Source organism: Rousettus aegyptiacus, unplaced genomic scaffold (genome assembly GCF_014176215.1).
Source record: "Rousettus aegyptiacus isolate mRouAeg1 unplaced genomic scaffold, mRouAeg1.p scaffold_m13_p_5, whole genome shotgun sequence".
Lineage (NCBI taxonomy): Eukaryota > Metazoa > Chordata > Mammalia > Chiroptera > Pteropodidae > Rousettus > Rousettus aegyptiacus.
In genome coordinates, this window is record NW_023416308.1 from 81,138,683 (window position 1) to 81,154,779 (window position 16,097).

The 16,097-nt window shown below is 41.9% G+C and overlaps 1 protein-coding gene and 1 pseudogene across 11 annotated transcripts in view; one reads left to right on the forward strand and one right to left on the reverse strand.

The window, feature by feature from the left end:
• Positions 1–16,097, forward strand: part of PPFIBP2 (PPFIA binding protein 2) — a 132,191-nt gene that overhangs the window by 66,210 nt on the left and 49,884 nt on the right. For 8 of the 11 annotated variants that reach the window (XM_016123034.2, XM_016123033.2, XM_016123032.2 and 5 more), the window contains 2 exons: positions 4,231–4,323; positions 8,084–8,197. In XM_016123034.2, coding sequence (XP_015978520.2) covers positions 4,231–4,323; positions 8,084–8,197 — 207 coding nt within the window. The other 3 variants (XM_016123041.2, XM_016123039.2, XM_016123042.2) reach the window with 3 other exon arrangements.
• On the reverse strand, positions 645–761 carry LOC118603041 (annotated as a pseudogene).

A 16,097-nucleotide genomic window follows, 5' to 3' on the forward strand; every position in this document is an offset into this window, starting at 1 on the left:
TGTTTCACTGCTATTTAATACCTTTCAAACTTGCTAGAGAACTGCAGTGATTTTGGTAGACAGTATGAGAGGAAGATGCCCTGTTACTTTAGAGCAGTAATTTGGGATGAGGGAGAGACCTTTCTGCTGTGAGCATCACTGTTATCTGGGCCATTATGACTTGAGGGGAGGATGTGCCCCTCAAGTCTACGATGGGAGGAAAAAGTTCCAGAACCACTATTCTAAGTGGTCAAACAGTGCTTTTAGATATTACAATATATTTTAATTATTCAAGAACATAAACATGTTTTTTAAGAAGCTCAAATATTTTGATTAAGATAAAAGCCCATCTTGACCAAACCTTCCCTCCCTAACTTTTCATATTCCGGACACCTCCCCAGAAGAGAGCACTGTTAAGGTTGTTATGTAACCTTCCAAACACTTGTATAATATCGTTTTCTAGTATCACATTGTGTGAATCTATGGATAGTGCTATTTTTCACTCTAATATTTATGAAATTTTTATGATGATCCAAAATACTAGCTCATGTTTTAAAATGCTGCAAATTTTCCATAATATGGATAAACCATAGCTAATTTAGCCACTTCTCTATTAATGGACATTTAGGTTTAGATAGAATTTATTTATTTTTTATTTGTTTACACTTGTAGCACCTGGTCTTCCTAGGTAGTCTCTCATTCAAGTACTATCCAGGCCTGACCCTGCTTAGCTTCTGAGATCAGATGAGATTAGGCGTGTTCAGGGTGGTATGGCCGTACAGACAATTTTTAAACCTTATTTTAAGCCAATTCTCATTCAACCCCAATATAAAAAGAAAATTTTTTGTGCTTGACTTGCTTCTCAATTAAGTTATAACAATGGAAAACTTGCCAATTTAGTATATAGTAACTTGAGCAAATTATCCATTGTGCCTTGTTCATGCATTTTGTGCCTCAGTTCCTTCATCTGTATAATGGGAATAAAAATAGTACCCATCTCATGGGATTGTGGAAAGGATTAAAGGAGTTAATGTGTGTAAAGTGCTCTAAACAGTGCCTGGGAGGTGGTGAGCCCTACCTAAATGCTAGCTATATATTTACAGCATTGTGCTTGGACCACATTGTGTTCATCTCCACAGAATTGCTTTGGCCTATGGCTCATAGTATCCATTAACCTGTTTAGAAGATATCACAAGAAAGCAGTGAGTTCTACTGGGCTCAGTGTACTATAAGATTATCATCATGGATGTTGTTTATCCCATTAAACATAATCTGTGAAAACAAGAGAAGTTTCTCCCTTCCTCAGGAATAGTTGCGCTTCTCCTAGGCAGTCACTTTAACTTTACCATACAGATCTGTGGATTTTTAAAAATTCACTGTGTTTCCTTTTTTTCCATTGACTGTTAGGTAGATTTAGATTTTTGATCTACTTCTAGCTGTGTTATAGACTTTATGCCAGGCATTTTGTGTATTAACTGAATGTACAGCATCAACTAACCTTCTTATGCTTCTGTGTTTTTTTTTTTTTTCCGAGTAATAAAAATAACTGTCTTTGTGGGTAATTATATGGGTAGGCATCTTATTACAGTGAGGAACCCACTGCACGCCATTGGACTGACGCACAGTTGGAACGTTGACTTGCTGGGGTCTTGTGGAAGTGGTACAGGACGGGGCAGATTCCCCCCGAGGGACGAGAGCTCAAGCCCTGCACCCAGAGAGAGAGTTCTTAGCTGAGCGCAAGAAGGAATTTAAACGCGTGCCAGAGTTATTAGAGAAGGGGTAACGCTCCACAGACAGAGCATGGTCTCCTCTCAAAAGCAGAGAGAGAGCCTGAGAGAAACTCAGAAGGACACAGACAGTGAGAGGAACAGAGAGAAGACTGAGAGGGACCAAGAAAATACACATGACGAAATTCAGTTTATTTATCATTCTTAGTTTCAACGAATTATAATTTAAAGACTTTGTTGACTCGTTTTCTTTTGATGGTATGGACATACAGTGTGAAAGGATGAGAGTATGTAGTGAGAAGGGTAAGAATACTAGCATGAAAGGCCTGCTGGCAATTTCCAGCCTTTGATCCATAGATTCCCCATGACTTTAGCCTTAGGGAATAAATGCTTGTGTTTATTTTGTGTAGGGCATGACTTAAAAGACTATTTTCCGGTGTGTGTAAATGGTTTGTTAGCAATCCTAGCAGAAATCATCCTTTGTTCTGCCAGTTTTCTCTTGTTCTGGCTGTAGGGCTGATCAGCAAATTGCAGTCTCTGAATATCGCTTGATTTCACACGTTAGTTCTCTTGCCTCTTCCCTACATTAGAAAGAATCTTTCCTGTGTTCTTCTCTCCTTTACCTACTGCTGGAGAAGTGGCATCAGCCTGTGCTGGCCCCATGTACACACTGACTTTGACACTGGGGTTGGGTGTACAGAGTTTCACTTGGGTGCCTAGGCCTTTTCTATTCTTGCTATCCCCTGAAAATCTCCATCCTGTGAGCTCTTTGACAGGAAAACATTTAACCTGCTGTTACGGATTATTTTCCTCTTTTCTTGTCGAATTCTGAGAAAATGTAGGTTATAATTATATCCTTGGGCACTAGTCGGAGGATTTGACCATCTGAGGACTAGAATATTAATTAAAATAACTACAGTAGACTGCTATCAATACAAAGAAGCTATTTGTGATTGTTAAGGCCCTTTGTCTATGGTGTGAAAGAGCTTCCATAACAATGAACAAGAGGCAGACTACAAAGAGGCTGGAGTAAAAGGCAATGGCATGGCAGGGGTGTTGTGTCCCATCTAGCTTGTGCCTGGTACAGCTGGCCTGGGAAATGGCCCCTGGGCTCGCCCTCCAACTGTATCTTCAGCAAGTAGCCAGCCAGTGCTTCTCTCCTAACTGAGGCTCCAGGCTCGAATGCAGTATGGTTCTTGTTTCTGTTCTAGTGCCGGGCCTGGCTCTGCCACCTGCCCTCACTTAGGCAGTGTATTGGAGAAGGGGTGGGACAGGGGGAAAAAGGAGGTGCCCTTTCTTAATGGAGGAGGGCTGGAAAGCCCACTCTGAAGGTTGGAATGTGGGAAAATGGGCTCTGGAGAAGAGAGCCACTTTCAGTTCCCTATGCCTGGGTTCCTCTCCGACCTTTTCTTTTGCACAATCATGACTTTCTTCTGGGGTAGAAGGTACCTGCGTCATAAATATTGGAGCATTGATTCCTCTGGAGCAGCCCAGATTATTATGATTGTCACTTCCCCACTTAGCAATAAGATCTACTTTTTAGACTGTCGAGCCCCTGGATGACCTCTGGTGGGCCTCTGGTTTCGGCCTTCTATTCAGCATATAGGAAGGGAGCGTTTGGTGGTATCTGGCCAACTCAGTTCCAATAGCAGCTACCTCTCTCTTCTCTGCCTACAACCAGATCAGACACACCCCGAAAGTGACTATAGCACCTATCTCTAGCTCAGGGTGTTTTATATGATTCTATCTCTTGTCTGTTCTTTCAAATCTCCTTTTTCTCTCTGTCCATGGTTCCTGGCTACTTTCTGTTTCCTGTGTTTTCCCTCTGCTTGGCTTTTTGAGATCCCTTTGGGTTATTTGGGTTCTTCTCAAGATGTTTCATGTTAGCTTGCTTATCTCAGCTCTAACACTTCAGAAACACATTGTGCTAGTCTGGCTGCCAGAGCCCTTATAGAGTGGTGGGAATGTCCACTCCTGGAAGGGATGTGTGAGTAGATGAATGGCTTTGCAGTTGACATCTCCCATCCTCTGTGCTCACAATGAGGTTCCAGACAGGCTTCCATGCTGCAAGTTGTGCCCTGGCTTTTGAGAACCCTGGCACGAGAGTTAAGAGATACCAAGATCTTTGCAGGAATTGTTCCCACATAGTTCCTTTGTGAATGATACCAGCTACCCAGTCTCAAAGAGTAGAACCTTATTGCTATTGGTGCCTCTGGCAGGCAGTGCATCCAGCTAAACCAGACCCAACGTGTCCAGTCAAGTCAAGCACCACTGGGCCTGGAGCTCCATTGAGGCCTTCTTGAATGAGGTCATCCAGGGGCTGGTTTTGCCAGCTTTCAAAGCATGCCTATCATTGGCATCTGGTCAGGTTCTCCTTGTAGTAATTTTGAAATCCTGTGGTTTCCTGTTTGGGTGGTTTTACACATATATTCAGTGAAACTGTTTGTACAAATTGCATACTTGATTTAGAAGTTGGTAAGATGTTTTTCCAATCTTTTAAGTACATTTTTTTTCTTCCCTTTAGTCTCAGGTAAATCACCACGGTGCCACTAGTAACGAAACATATCAGGAACGCCTGACACGTCTAGAAGGAGATAAGGAGTCCCTCATATTACAGGTGGGTCCTTTTTGGTGGAAACCAGCTTATCTGTTACCTCCAACCACCCTAAGTGGGAGAGAAGCACAAGGGGTTTTCCCTTTTGGATTTATCCTTCTCTCAAAGTGTATATTTTTAGAAATACTTTTCCTGAAGTAACGCAGAACGTAACTAGGGGCAGTTTAACTCTGGACTTGGCTTTGGGAGGCTGTGAATGTATTCATTTATTCATCATGGACTACTGAACACCCACCTTTATACACGCTCTATGGCCGGGCTGATTAATGGAGCTTTGTCTTTTAGGAGGCCAGGTGTCTTGCAAGGATGATAAGCTATGTCTTCATGTTACTATTAAAACCGAGCCATGAGTGATACGGGCTTAAGGGTGCATGTTAATGGGATCAGGCCCAAATCACCTGGAGCTGGATCTAGACTTACACTTGGAAAACAAATCCCCTAGAGCTGGTAACATGGGCTAATAAGCCTTTGCTGACTCCTGCTTCAAAGGGAGGAACTCCAAAACTTTTCATGGGAGAAAGATAGTCAGGGGAACAGTTTCAGTTCTAAAAACTTGCATTCCTCGGTAGAACGTAAAGTTGAGCATTCTTATGCAAGGCCTGTTGTGGCAGAGGCTCTTTGCTGTGTCAGCTCTCAAATGCATGAATCAAGCATCAAGGGCTGGCCTGTGTTTCACAGTCTGGAGCACAATAAGGTGAATAGCCCAATCAAATTTCCTTAAAAAGCTGGAAGGGTGGTGGACAAGAAGAGTATTAGATTAGAGCCCTAGAGTTAAGAGGCTACAGTATATATATATTTTTCTATTTCACCTTATTTTTATTTTTTTCATTTCATTTCATTTTATGAATGTAAGAGTAATAAATGATTATTTTTGAAACTTTGGAAAATCAAAAAGAGTTTATCCTTTTGGCCTTTCCTTTCAGTCCCCCCCTTTTTTTCCTGTTCTACCCCTATCTTAAATAATTAAGTTCAGACTTATACAATTATACAATTTTGTGTCCTTTTTTTCCTTCACTTCATTGATTGGTTCGTTAAAAAAAATCTTTAAATTTTCACAACTTGGCAGACACTGGTTTTAGGTGCTGCGGATACAGCAGTGAAGATATCAGACTAAGTTAGTCCCTGTTCTTGAGCTTCTGTGTGTGTGTGTGTGTGTGTGTGTGTGTGTGTGTGTGTGTAGACAATAAACCAGTTCAGGCAGTGATTAATACTATGGAGAAAAATAGAGCATGATAAAGACTGTGTAGTCAGGGAAGGCCTTCCTGACAGGAGACTCGAAGGAAGCTAAGGAGGGAGCCACAGGTTACCTGGAGAAGCATATTCTAAGCAGGGGAGGTGGTGGGTCCAGCCTACACCCTGAAATAGGAGTATGCCGCATGTGTGGGATGAACAGGAGGGGCTATGTGGCAGGGTCTGGTGACGCGAAGAAGCCTGGTGGGAGCTACCTTCAGAGAGGTAGCTGGGGCCAGATTAGATAGAGCACAGGAATGTGTAATGTGAAAGGCCATCATAGTGACATGATTAGTGAGTGTCCTATTTAGAATTTTGCAGCAAATAGTATTATACTGCAAACTTTTGAACCAGAAATCTTTATGGCTAAAATAACACATTCCTATTTAGAGGATTACAGTTTAATAAAGAAGTTCTATTTGATAATCTCTTTGATGTTCATGGTTTTTAAAATTCCAAATTCTTGAATAATCCTTATTTAAGTAATCCTAACACAATTGGGAAACTGCTTATCAGAAAAGTCAGAAGTGGATCCTAGCTGTTTCTATTCTACCAGGAGCTTGTAGATAGACTTTTAGAGTTGCTCTTATGTGATCACCGCTGTTTCATAGTGGCCCCTTGGAGCTTGTTAGAACTACTGTCAGCAAGCTAGGGCCTCTTGCTTAATTCACAGGGCAGTTCGTCCAGACTGAATTAATTAGGGCCCTTGGTCTTGAATGCTTTCCTGGGTTTACTCATAGAAGAGCAAGGGAAATCACAAAGAACAAAATACTTAGTTCTCAGGATTAGTTAAAATGAATAAACCCAAAATCTTGTATATCTTTATTAGAATGTAAGTTCTCAAGGCAAGGATTTTCTTTTCTTTTTTCCACTTCTCTGTTTCCTCCAGTGTCCAAATTATACCTAGCATATAGTATGAGCTTAAAAATATACATGTTTTTCTTGAATAAAGGTCAAATTCTAGGATCTTTATATATCTTGTCTCAATTTTCTACACTTCTCCAGTCGTAATGCTTAGAGTGAGCGCTGAAGTTTATAAGTACTCTGGAGCTATGTGTATCTTGAGTCTTCTGTGCAGCTGAGCTACAAGTTATCGAATGCTAGAGACTACAGATTATTCCCTTGGGTACCACCAACATATGGCCCCAAGGCCCTACGCGTGTGTATATACTATGTGTGCTAATCTTCATAATAAGATTAACCATAACATATCCTTCTCAAAGAGAAACTCTGGGACCCAGGGGCAAAGGCCACCCCCCGGAATCTTCCTTTTTGAAAGTAGAGTTAGTAATTGAAAAGGCCAGGCTGCCGAAGGCATTGGACAAGAAGGATTAAAAAACAAACCAAAAAATCACAAAGGTTTGTGTTTAAATTGGACTTACTTGACAGCAGGTACCTGTTTTCAAATTATAATTGAAATGCTAGCACACCGTGCTTTCAAGAATATGTTTCAATAATTTTTTAATCACTTGGGAAAATAAAAAAGGAAAGCTTAGAGTAGCCGTATTAATTTAGATTATTGCCTCTGTAAAGGGGAGCTTTATAATTCATAAAGTTTATTTAAACACTCATAAGTGAATTTATATTAACTGTTTCATGTTCCAGCTATCATTCCTTTACATACTGAGAAATAATTTAGGACAATCTATATGCAAATAGAAATGACTCAACCATTGGTGAAAAACCAAGAGTCTGATTTCGATTTACCAGGCATTGATTTCTTTTTTTTTAGGAGGTCACCCATTTGCTTTCCTTTCCTTCCTGCTCTGAGGCACCTTTTTAATTAAGAAAAAGAAAAAAAGGATCCTGGGGCAGTTTGCTAATAGAGAAGGCTATGAAAATCCTTTCACTATATATTTATGGTATAATTTAAGCGACTTATTATAAGTGGATTTTTATTAATTAATTCCAATATTCTCAGTGTTCTTCAGAAAGACGACTTTTTTTCTGCCAAGTGCAATGTGGCTTGTGTATATTTATGACTTAGAGTCATGTTTTGGCCTGTGAAGCACAAAAACCTTTCTGGAGCCAAGTTTTGTCAGTGCTAATACATGCCCTTTACGTCCCACATTCCTTAATTGCTTCAGAACACTCATCTGATAGGTGAGCAGTCCTCACACCCTTATGAGAGAGGTGAGGTCATTGGTTAGTCTCCACAGGAGCTTGGATTGCTCTTCCACATGAGGTGTCAGCCCTGGCAAGCCGGCTGAGATATGCCTTGAGGTCCGAGCTGCCTGAGTGAGCTCTAGAAGAGGAGTAAGAGCAAGAGTCCAGCCCAGAGGCAGCACTGTGGCTGTAGGTATTTTTCTCTTGAGTCTGTTGAGAGCAGGAAACGTGACGTACATTGTTCAGGCGGTGGCCAAGACACCCTTAGAAGGTAAGAAAACAACTGGAGTTTCCTTCATGTGGGACACTTTCCCCAACTGCCACCTGCCGAACAGAAAAGCCGTTCTTTCTATGTAAGGATCAGTGGTGTGGTTTCTAGCGGGGAGCCATTCCTGCTCTTTCACCATTGCTTTATTTCCCGGTACAGGTGAGTGTCCTCACAGACCAAGTGGAAGCCCAAGGAGAGAAGATTCGGGACTTAGAAGTGTGTCTGGAAGGACACCAGGTGAAACTCAATGCTGCTGAAGAGATGCTTCAACAGGTAAGGGGGGGTGGGGCTGAAGGCCCTAGGGTTCTACTGGGGCTCATGTTTTAAAACCCCTTTTTATATCAGGGTTACAGCTCTCACATTCCCATTCTGCCTGGATTGGCTGCTCAGCGTGTGGTGTTTATACAGCAGGTGAAAGCAGCCTGAACACTGAGAGTTGCAGAGGGGGAAGGGAGGTATAGGGCTGGCCTGAGATGAATAACCTGTTGGGCTAGTTAGACAGATTCCCAGGCGGCACTTTCTCCAGGACTGGTTCAGTGAAGGAGATCTCTGCTGGCAATGTCACCCTTGTATTATCTCATGAACTACAGCTTGACTGCAGGTATTATCTGGAGTTTTAGAAAGTGAGTTAGTTAGCTTTTTGTGTGCCCTTTTCCCACTCACTCTTCCCTCTCTCTGTAGTCTTCTTTGATAAAGCTTGTTATATATATAATATTTTAATATAATTTAATTGATATCAAAATGAAAAATAATTAGCTGTTCTCCTGCCAGTTAAATAAATCTCTTAAGTGTCTTCCTGTTTCTTTTTGGTCTTCCTTGTTATATGTACATGTAATCTGCAAAGGTCTATTCATATCACAGATAAAATTTAGTCCTCAGATTTTGAATGCTTCACATCATAGTTTTTTTTTTCCCATTTTTAAATTTTGCTGTATAGTTGTCTTTACTATCACAGTTAATTTTTAGAGTGAAAATATAATTGATGTGACTCTTCTACTCTTGAAAAGTTTTACCCTATTGTAAATAATTAACTGAAATTTTTAGGAAGGATCTTGAATTTTTATCAAAAGTCTTTTCAGAATCTGTTGAGAAGCTAACTGGAAATTTTACTTTATGAAATCTAATATATCTAGTTAATAGGTTTCTTTCATTTATATCACTCTTAATGTTTTCAGTTATTTTGAAAAAAAAAAACTGTAGCTGAGGTTTATGTGTGTGTGTGTGCTTTGCAGCTCCTGGTATAATACTGGCACATAAAAGGTACTCACTAATTATTTAAAGAACAAAAGTCAGTCCCTTCAAATGAGTGAGTTTGATTAAATGGTCCCTTGGAATCTTTCCCCTAAAGCTCTACTTTTTTTTTTTTTATTGCTGTGATCGACATAAAATTAAAATTGTTTCTCCATAAAATAGTAGTGAGCACAGGTTTTGAATATGACCTTTGGTCTTAAGTCTCTTAGTTCCCAGGTATCTCTTAGTTTTGTTTGAGTATGTTTGAAAAACTTTTAAAAAGTCAGTTTTCTTATGCAAATGGCTTTAAAAAAAACTAGTTCCAACAGCTCAGAAGCTGTTATTAGTTATCTTTTCATTGCTGATTAATAAGATACCACATTACTGGCTCCATTTAATTTTCTTTATAAATCGTGTGCCATTTCTCTTGTTCATCATACTACCTGAAAATCTGAGTAGTGATAGAAATTGAGTCTTTTTATTTATTTGTTTTTAAAAACTTTTGAATCTTTCTTTTGAAGACTGGGGGAATGAAATAGCCTCAGGGGAAAAATCTCAAATGGTGAAAAAGCATCTTCACAAAGAGTGCATCTGACAACCGACTAGATTATATTTTCAGGGCGGCGCAAGGTGTGGTTTGGAGTGGGGATGAGAGAAGAAGACATGGAGTGCTATAAGAACCCCAGTCATAAACAAAGAAAATTCGAATGTGAAAGGGGGTCTGTCAGAAAAATGTCAGATGGTGAATGTTTCTGGAAGGCAGTGCCCGCAAGTAACCAGTAATTGGAGGTCTGAGAATGGCTACATTGTCGTTCCTGAGCCCTCTGACCACCACTCCTGGCTGCCCTTCCAGGACTGCCCTATACTCCTCTCTCTGGCAGAGCTTCTGTTCCCTTGTCAGGGTCTTCAAGCCAAGCAGTCTGACAGTGGTTCCCAGCACCACCTGGGGGCGTCCATCTTGTCCTTCCAAGCATTATTCCATGGACTGGATTTTAGACTTTTGAAAAAGTTTTAACCTCAGTTACCTTTTTTGTCTTGTTTATTCTAGATTTTCTTTCTTGAATGCTATGGGTTTGGCAGCAGGCCTGTGGTTTGCATGCACCATAGAGGTGGATATCTTGGCTTGGTATCTTTTGGAGTATGGTAGCTCTTATTAGCCACTTCTGGAGCTTAAAGATCTTCCTGAACTTGAGGTATTTTTATGCTCAGAACTTTTATTGTGTTCTCTCAGTCTTTTAAGGGTAAATGAAAAGAGTGTGGAATACTCCTTTCTTGGCAAATTCTGCGTTCACATCATAGGACACATATGAGCCTCAGCTCCCACGCATGTGTCTTCTGGACTTGATGGTGCCTGAGCTTGAGATCTTTGAATTAATTCCCAGCTCCAAATCCCAAGTTGAATGTTCTGCTGCACATGTTCATCTTTCTTGAAATCTGCTTGATACTGTTTGAGAAGATGCTTAATTCTTGTACCACAGTGCTGATGTGATGTCATCTGGAGCTTGGCGTTTGTATGTATGTGTCCTCTGAACTGGAGCAGGCTGAGACTTGCCTCGTTTGACCATGTTATCCTGGACCACAAGGCTCTTGGCTTCTGGTGGTAGGAGCAAGAATGACTCACGGCCTTGAGGCAGAGAATGGAGGCAAACAATTGCCTCTTTCTGCCAGCTCCCAGAGACCATTCCTGCCCTGAGCCAAGGCTGGCCTCCTACTCAAAGGCCTGAGGAGCTCTGAACATTTTTTTTTACTGTCACAGTATGGAGCCTTCTGGCTGCCTCTCACACCACTTCCCTTGGGTATGTTGCTCTTGCATGCTGAATGTGTTTTGTCTAAATGAGGCAGGTGCTACTCGCCTCTAGCCGACTGCCCATGTAGGCCTACTGTTGCTAGGTAGTCCCATTTTTCACAAGCCAGAAATCCAGATTTAAAGATGTTTCTGTTTTAAAAACATTGGCAACTAATTTAAATGAAACCAAACCAAACCAAACAAAACAAAACCGTGTGAACCTCGGCTACATAACTTCAGGTCAAGCCTGATTCAGACCTCTAATCCGTAACCTCTGCTCTAGACTTTGTCCCTTACTCTGGCTATAGTAGCACTTGTGACTTAAAGGAACCCAAATCTCACCAGCATAGCACAAACCTTGTGCTTACAAAAACCCCACTGGGTTGTCTCTTCTCACAGCTGACCTCCTGACCAGTCACCCTCCCTCCAGGAGGCCAAGATGGAGAAAGGGAGTTTCCTACCCAACTTGTGAGACACACACCCCTCAGCCTGGCCTGGCTTGGCCCCTGCTAAGTGCCAGTCTCTCAGTTCCCATCTGTTTTCTTCTATGCATTAACCCATCCAGTCTCTACGAAGAGAGACCATGAAGAACTTAGAGTTAGATGGGCACACCAGACTAAACAGAATCAGCACATGGGCCAATCCACATGGGCAGCACATAGATAAAATTTAGAGGTATATATTACTTGTCTGAAACTCATGTGGGCTGGGAAGGGGGAAGCTCTAGCATCTCTTGGGACTGCCGAGGGAAGCACCTACTCATATATGGTCTAGACTCGCTGAGCACATCTAGATCTCCCAAGGAACCTCCCCCATTAGGAAGAGGCATTTTCCAGGTATTATACAAATAGATCTTCAAGGGGCCACTCAGCCTGGGTCAGTTTATGTGGGTCTGGGGTAGTCTGAGCCACTGGTCTGAGTACAGAGATCACAGAGCTGGGCCTTGCCCTCTGTTCCTTAAGTAGGTTAAGGCATTGTCCAGCTGCATCTCTTAGGGCTGCACACTAGGCTATCCGAATAGAACCCCAGAATACAGGTATAGGCCAGTACCTCTTCATTGTGACAGGCTCAGACCATGATGGCCATGAAATCTCTGTCTCAGGGAGGGTTCTCCATGGTCTGCTGATGTATTCGAGGGGACTTTTTCTGATGTGGCCTCCGTGGGTCCTCTGGTGTCCTGAAGGTTCAGTGAGCTTCTCTACCCCCATCACTGACCCATCTCCAGAGGATGATGATTTCAGGGAAGGAGCTGATGCTATTTGCTGGGTAAGAGGTTTTATACAGAGCCAACAGCCAAATGCAGCACTTTCCAGAAACTAGCCATTTATGACATAATCAACGTCAAGTGGAGAAACAGTGTTCAATGCCCTCAAACAAGACAGAATAGGGAAGCTGAGTGGAGAGGACAAAGGGATGGATGCAGACCTCCTCGTGAGGACATAACCAGCTTTTAGAAAATGTTCAAGGACACCAGGCTCTATTTCAGTCCTCCTACCTGGCCCAGAGGTCCAGACATCACACAACCTCACTGTTTTGACTGCCTTTTAGGTGAGGTGTAGAGAGTGACAAATTTAGGGGATTTGGAGTCAGTAGACATGACTTTCTGTAGATTCACCATTTGTTGATCTGAGAAAGTCAGTGAACCTGAACTCTTATTTATAGGGAATGAGGATGACAGCACAGACTTGACATTGCCCACCTTGTAGAGCCATAGTACTGTTATTCCAGTTTTATTAAAATCGAACGGTCGTACGGATGGCCAGTGTGAGTCAAGAACACTGAGCAGGGGGATAGAGGGCCTGGGACACATGCCTGGTTCCTGCCCTTGAGTGAGTGAGGGAACAGTGTACCCAGATATGTGGACTCAACAAAGCATCAGCAACACAGGGCTGATAAATTTTCCAAAAGCACCTTTAAGGAGGTATTACTATCTTAAACAGAATATTTAACAGAGCTGCGGACATAATCCTGTGGAAATATATCTGTCTGAGGAGGTGAGACACTAGAGTCGTGAGTGAAGAAAACAGGGATTTGCCAGTTATTTTCTAAAACTCCCCCTGGGAGATTTATGAGACAGAAATAAGCCCTTTGCTCAAGTTTATCTCATTTGATGTCAGACCTCCAGACCCCAGTGTGAAGTAGGTGCTTTATTCTTTTTTAAAGATCAGGAGACTGAGGTTCAGAGAGATGACTTTGTTAATGGAGACCAAGTCTGAACTCAAACCCAGGCTGACTCTGAGCTCCTCTCTCTGCACAGTGTTACTCATGACCATGGCTTCCCGACAAGGCCTGGGCCTCTTACTTCAAAGGGCAAAGGACACATTTTTCCTTTCATGTCTTTCCCTGGCCCAATTTTTCATTCTGGTTTCAGATTACCAGCCTGGCTCCAGTCCTCTGTCATTGGTTAGTACCTCCCTGGGTCATGTTCCATACTTAAAGATGCAGGTAATTGCTTCAAGATGTGGCAATTTAAGGGGAGAATAAGTTTAAAGGCAAATTCTTTGTATCAGCTCTAGTCAGAAACTGAGTTTTGGAAACAGGAAATAACAATTTGCTCCGAGATGTAGGCTTTTAAAAAATTTTTTTGTCTCCATGAAAGGAGTTGTATTTGTCCTTCTGGAAGATATTACACGTAGTGGTGAAGTGAGAGGGAGGGGTGAGTGATAATTCATTGGTTCCATTGGTTTTTTCCTAAAGTTTCATTACTTAGTTTCATGGTCCTTCATAGTAAGAAAAACAAAATACCAGTTTCCCATATCGCCCCCTCTCTGTCCCTTGCTCTCTCTCATCTATGCAGCAACCTGGAAACAATTGAGAAAGCCGAAGCCAGTGCTGCTTATGAAACCTTTGCTTCTCATTTCCAGCCCCCTACCTCCCCACATTTCACCTCCCCGCACATTATGGTGGCTGCATGATTCAAAGAGATTCGCAGCAGGACCTTATTGTGCAGGTCTGAGCAGGAGTTAAGCCTTGCCTCGGTTCTCCAGACAAACAGGCTGGATCCATAAATGTCTCCAGTCTCGGAGATGAGAGTTAGGGACCAAAGAATGTTTTTCTTAAGAGGCAGAATAAAAGAAAGCCAGCAAAGGAGATAGAAATGAAAAAAAAAAAAAAAAAAAAAAAGGCAGGAAAGCCAAAAGAGAGGAAGGGGTAGCAAGGAGTAGCTTACATTGATGAGTGGATCAAGCGTGAGTCAGTTGAGAGCTCAGATGCATCTGAAAGTTTGGACAATGGTCTTCAGAACCAGAACTGTTCCTGTACCTTATTTGGTGAAGCCAGAAGTCGGGTTGCAGACATTCAGATGTCTTGTTGAGAAGTGAGAAGTGACAGGAAGATGAGGAAAAAGAGGGAGCAGGGGCAGGTTATTCTTTCTAGAGCTTGGGAAGAGGGAGGGACAGAGAGAGAGACAGTGTTCATACACATAATGCGTACAGAGCGTGCACATGCATGGTGAGAACACTCAGGAGTTGATGGCGGTTGCTTGAGGGGAAAGCCAGGTCAAGAGGGAAGGTTCTTTCAAATGTCAGAAATTTGATCGTGTTTATAGACTGAGGAATGGAAGCTGATGGTGAGGGAGAGATTAAATGCCTGTCAGAGTGAATGATTAATGGTCCTACCCTAGAGTAGCACTGACTTGGTGGGAACTTCCTCAAAGGCAGTACAGAGGTTAGGGAGAGCCTAGGACCACGTGAGTAGGCGTCATTCTGAGATACCATCTAGAGGGATAAACAGGACCAGAAGTCAGAGAATAAAGGAGATGCTGCTGGTTAACCAGTAAAGCAATCTCAAGTTTCATCAAGCTTTGTGAGAATGGTATGAAGAGTCTAGAGACTGAGAAGTGGTCAGCATCAGGAAGGTGGGTCAGATGGGGGAATTCAGGAGCAAACTCTGGAATCACTGTGTTTTTTAACATATGCTTTTTATGGAAACTTCCTGGACTAGGGAAAGAACCTGAGAGAGAAGTTGGCTATGTGCAGTTCTGTCAGACTAAACTTGGAAAGAAGGTGTGGGCTGGCTTTCTCTAAGACATAGATTTAAGAGATATGAATGAAAGACAATTCTGGGAAACTTTGAAATAGAAAGGATGTAAGTTCAATGAATGATCAGATAATTTTTAAAAATCTTTTCAGTAAATACGAAGAGAGGTTATTTGAGGAGAAGTGAGGGATAGGGTGGGGTTTAGCGATTGAGGAGAATGGAAAAGATTTGGAATAATCTCTGAAAGGAATGAATACAAGTTCTGCCAGGCAATATTGGAAGATGAGCTGTAATTAAATTTGTGTGGAAACCACTCGATGTCATTAAGTGACTTTTACCAGCAATTCTCAGGTCATGGGGAATAGAAACATAGACAAAAGACTTTGAGGTTTGGCATGGCTTGGGCTCTGGTAAAGCAAATGAACTTTATAGGCAGAGATGGGCTGGATGAGGGATTTTCTGGTGCTGATATGGTATGACTGAAATGATTAATCTCAAGGTATAGAGCAGATAAGGAGGCAAATAGTGCTTAAAGGAAGTCAATAAACTAGGAAAATAGAGAGTTATTAAGTAACTAGCAGCCACTGAAGAAGAAATTAAAGATTATTCGACTGAGGAAATGGGACAGCTGAAAGGTCAGAGGACTGTAGCCAGAGGAGAGAACATCAGAATTGAACATTTTAGGAGCAGAGTAAACGCATTCTGGACAAAAATGAGGGCCAGGTTGTCGCCATATTGCTGAAAACCTAAAACAAAGTGGAAGCAAAGCTTACTAGTGTTGAGTTCAAGAAATGTGAAGCCAGAGTGAATGTTGAAAGGAAGATAAACAAGGATGTTGCAGTTACTGAGGAGACGGAATGTGCCTGAAGTATGTAAAGAAACTGTGGATTAAAAGTCAAAAGCCACAAGGAGAATGGGAGACTATAGTAGGTTCTGGATATTTGGGGAAAATGTGATATAACTGAGTGATGCTGCCTTAGCAGAGGGCAGACAGAGATCAATAGGGACAGATAGTGATCTGGAAGCAGTCTTGAAGCAGGGAGAAAGGTGTTCTGTAAGTCGGATTGTTAGAACAGAATGGTCTCCACTTGAGATGATGGGGGAGGATGTGTCGTATTGTGCAAAAGTCAGGATTCAATTTATGCTGGAAGTAGAAGGAATAGTTGAGAACGTAGGGTA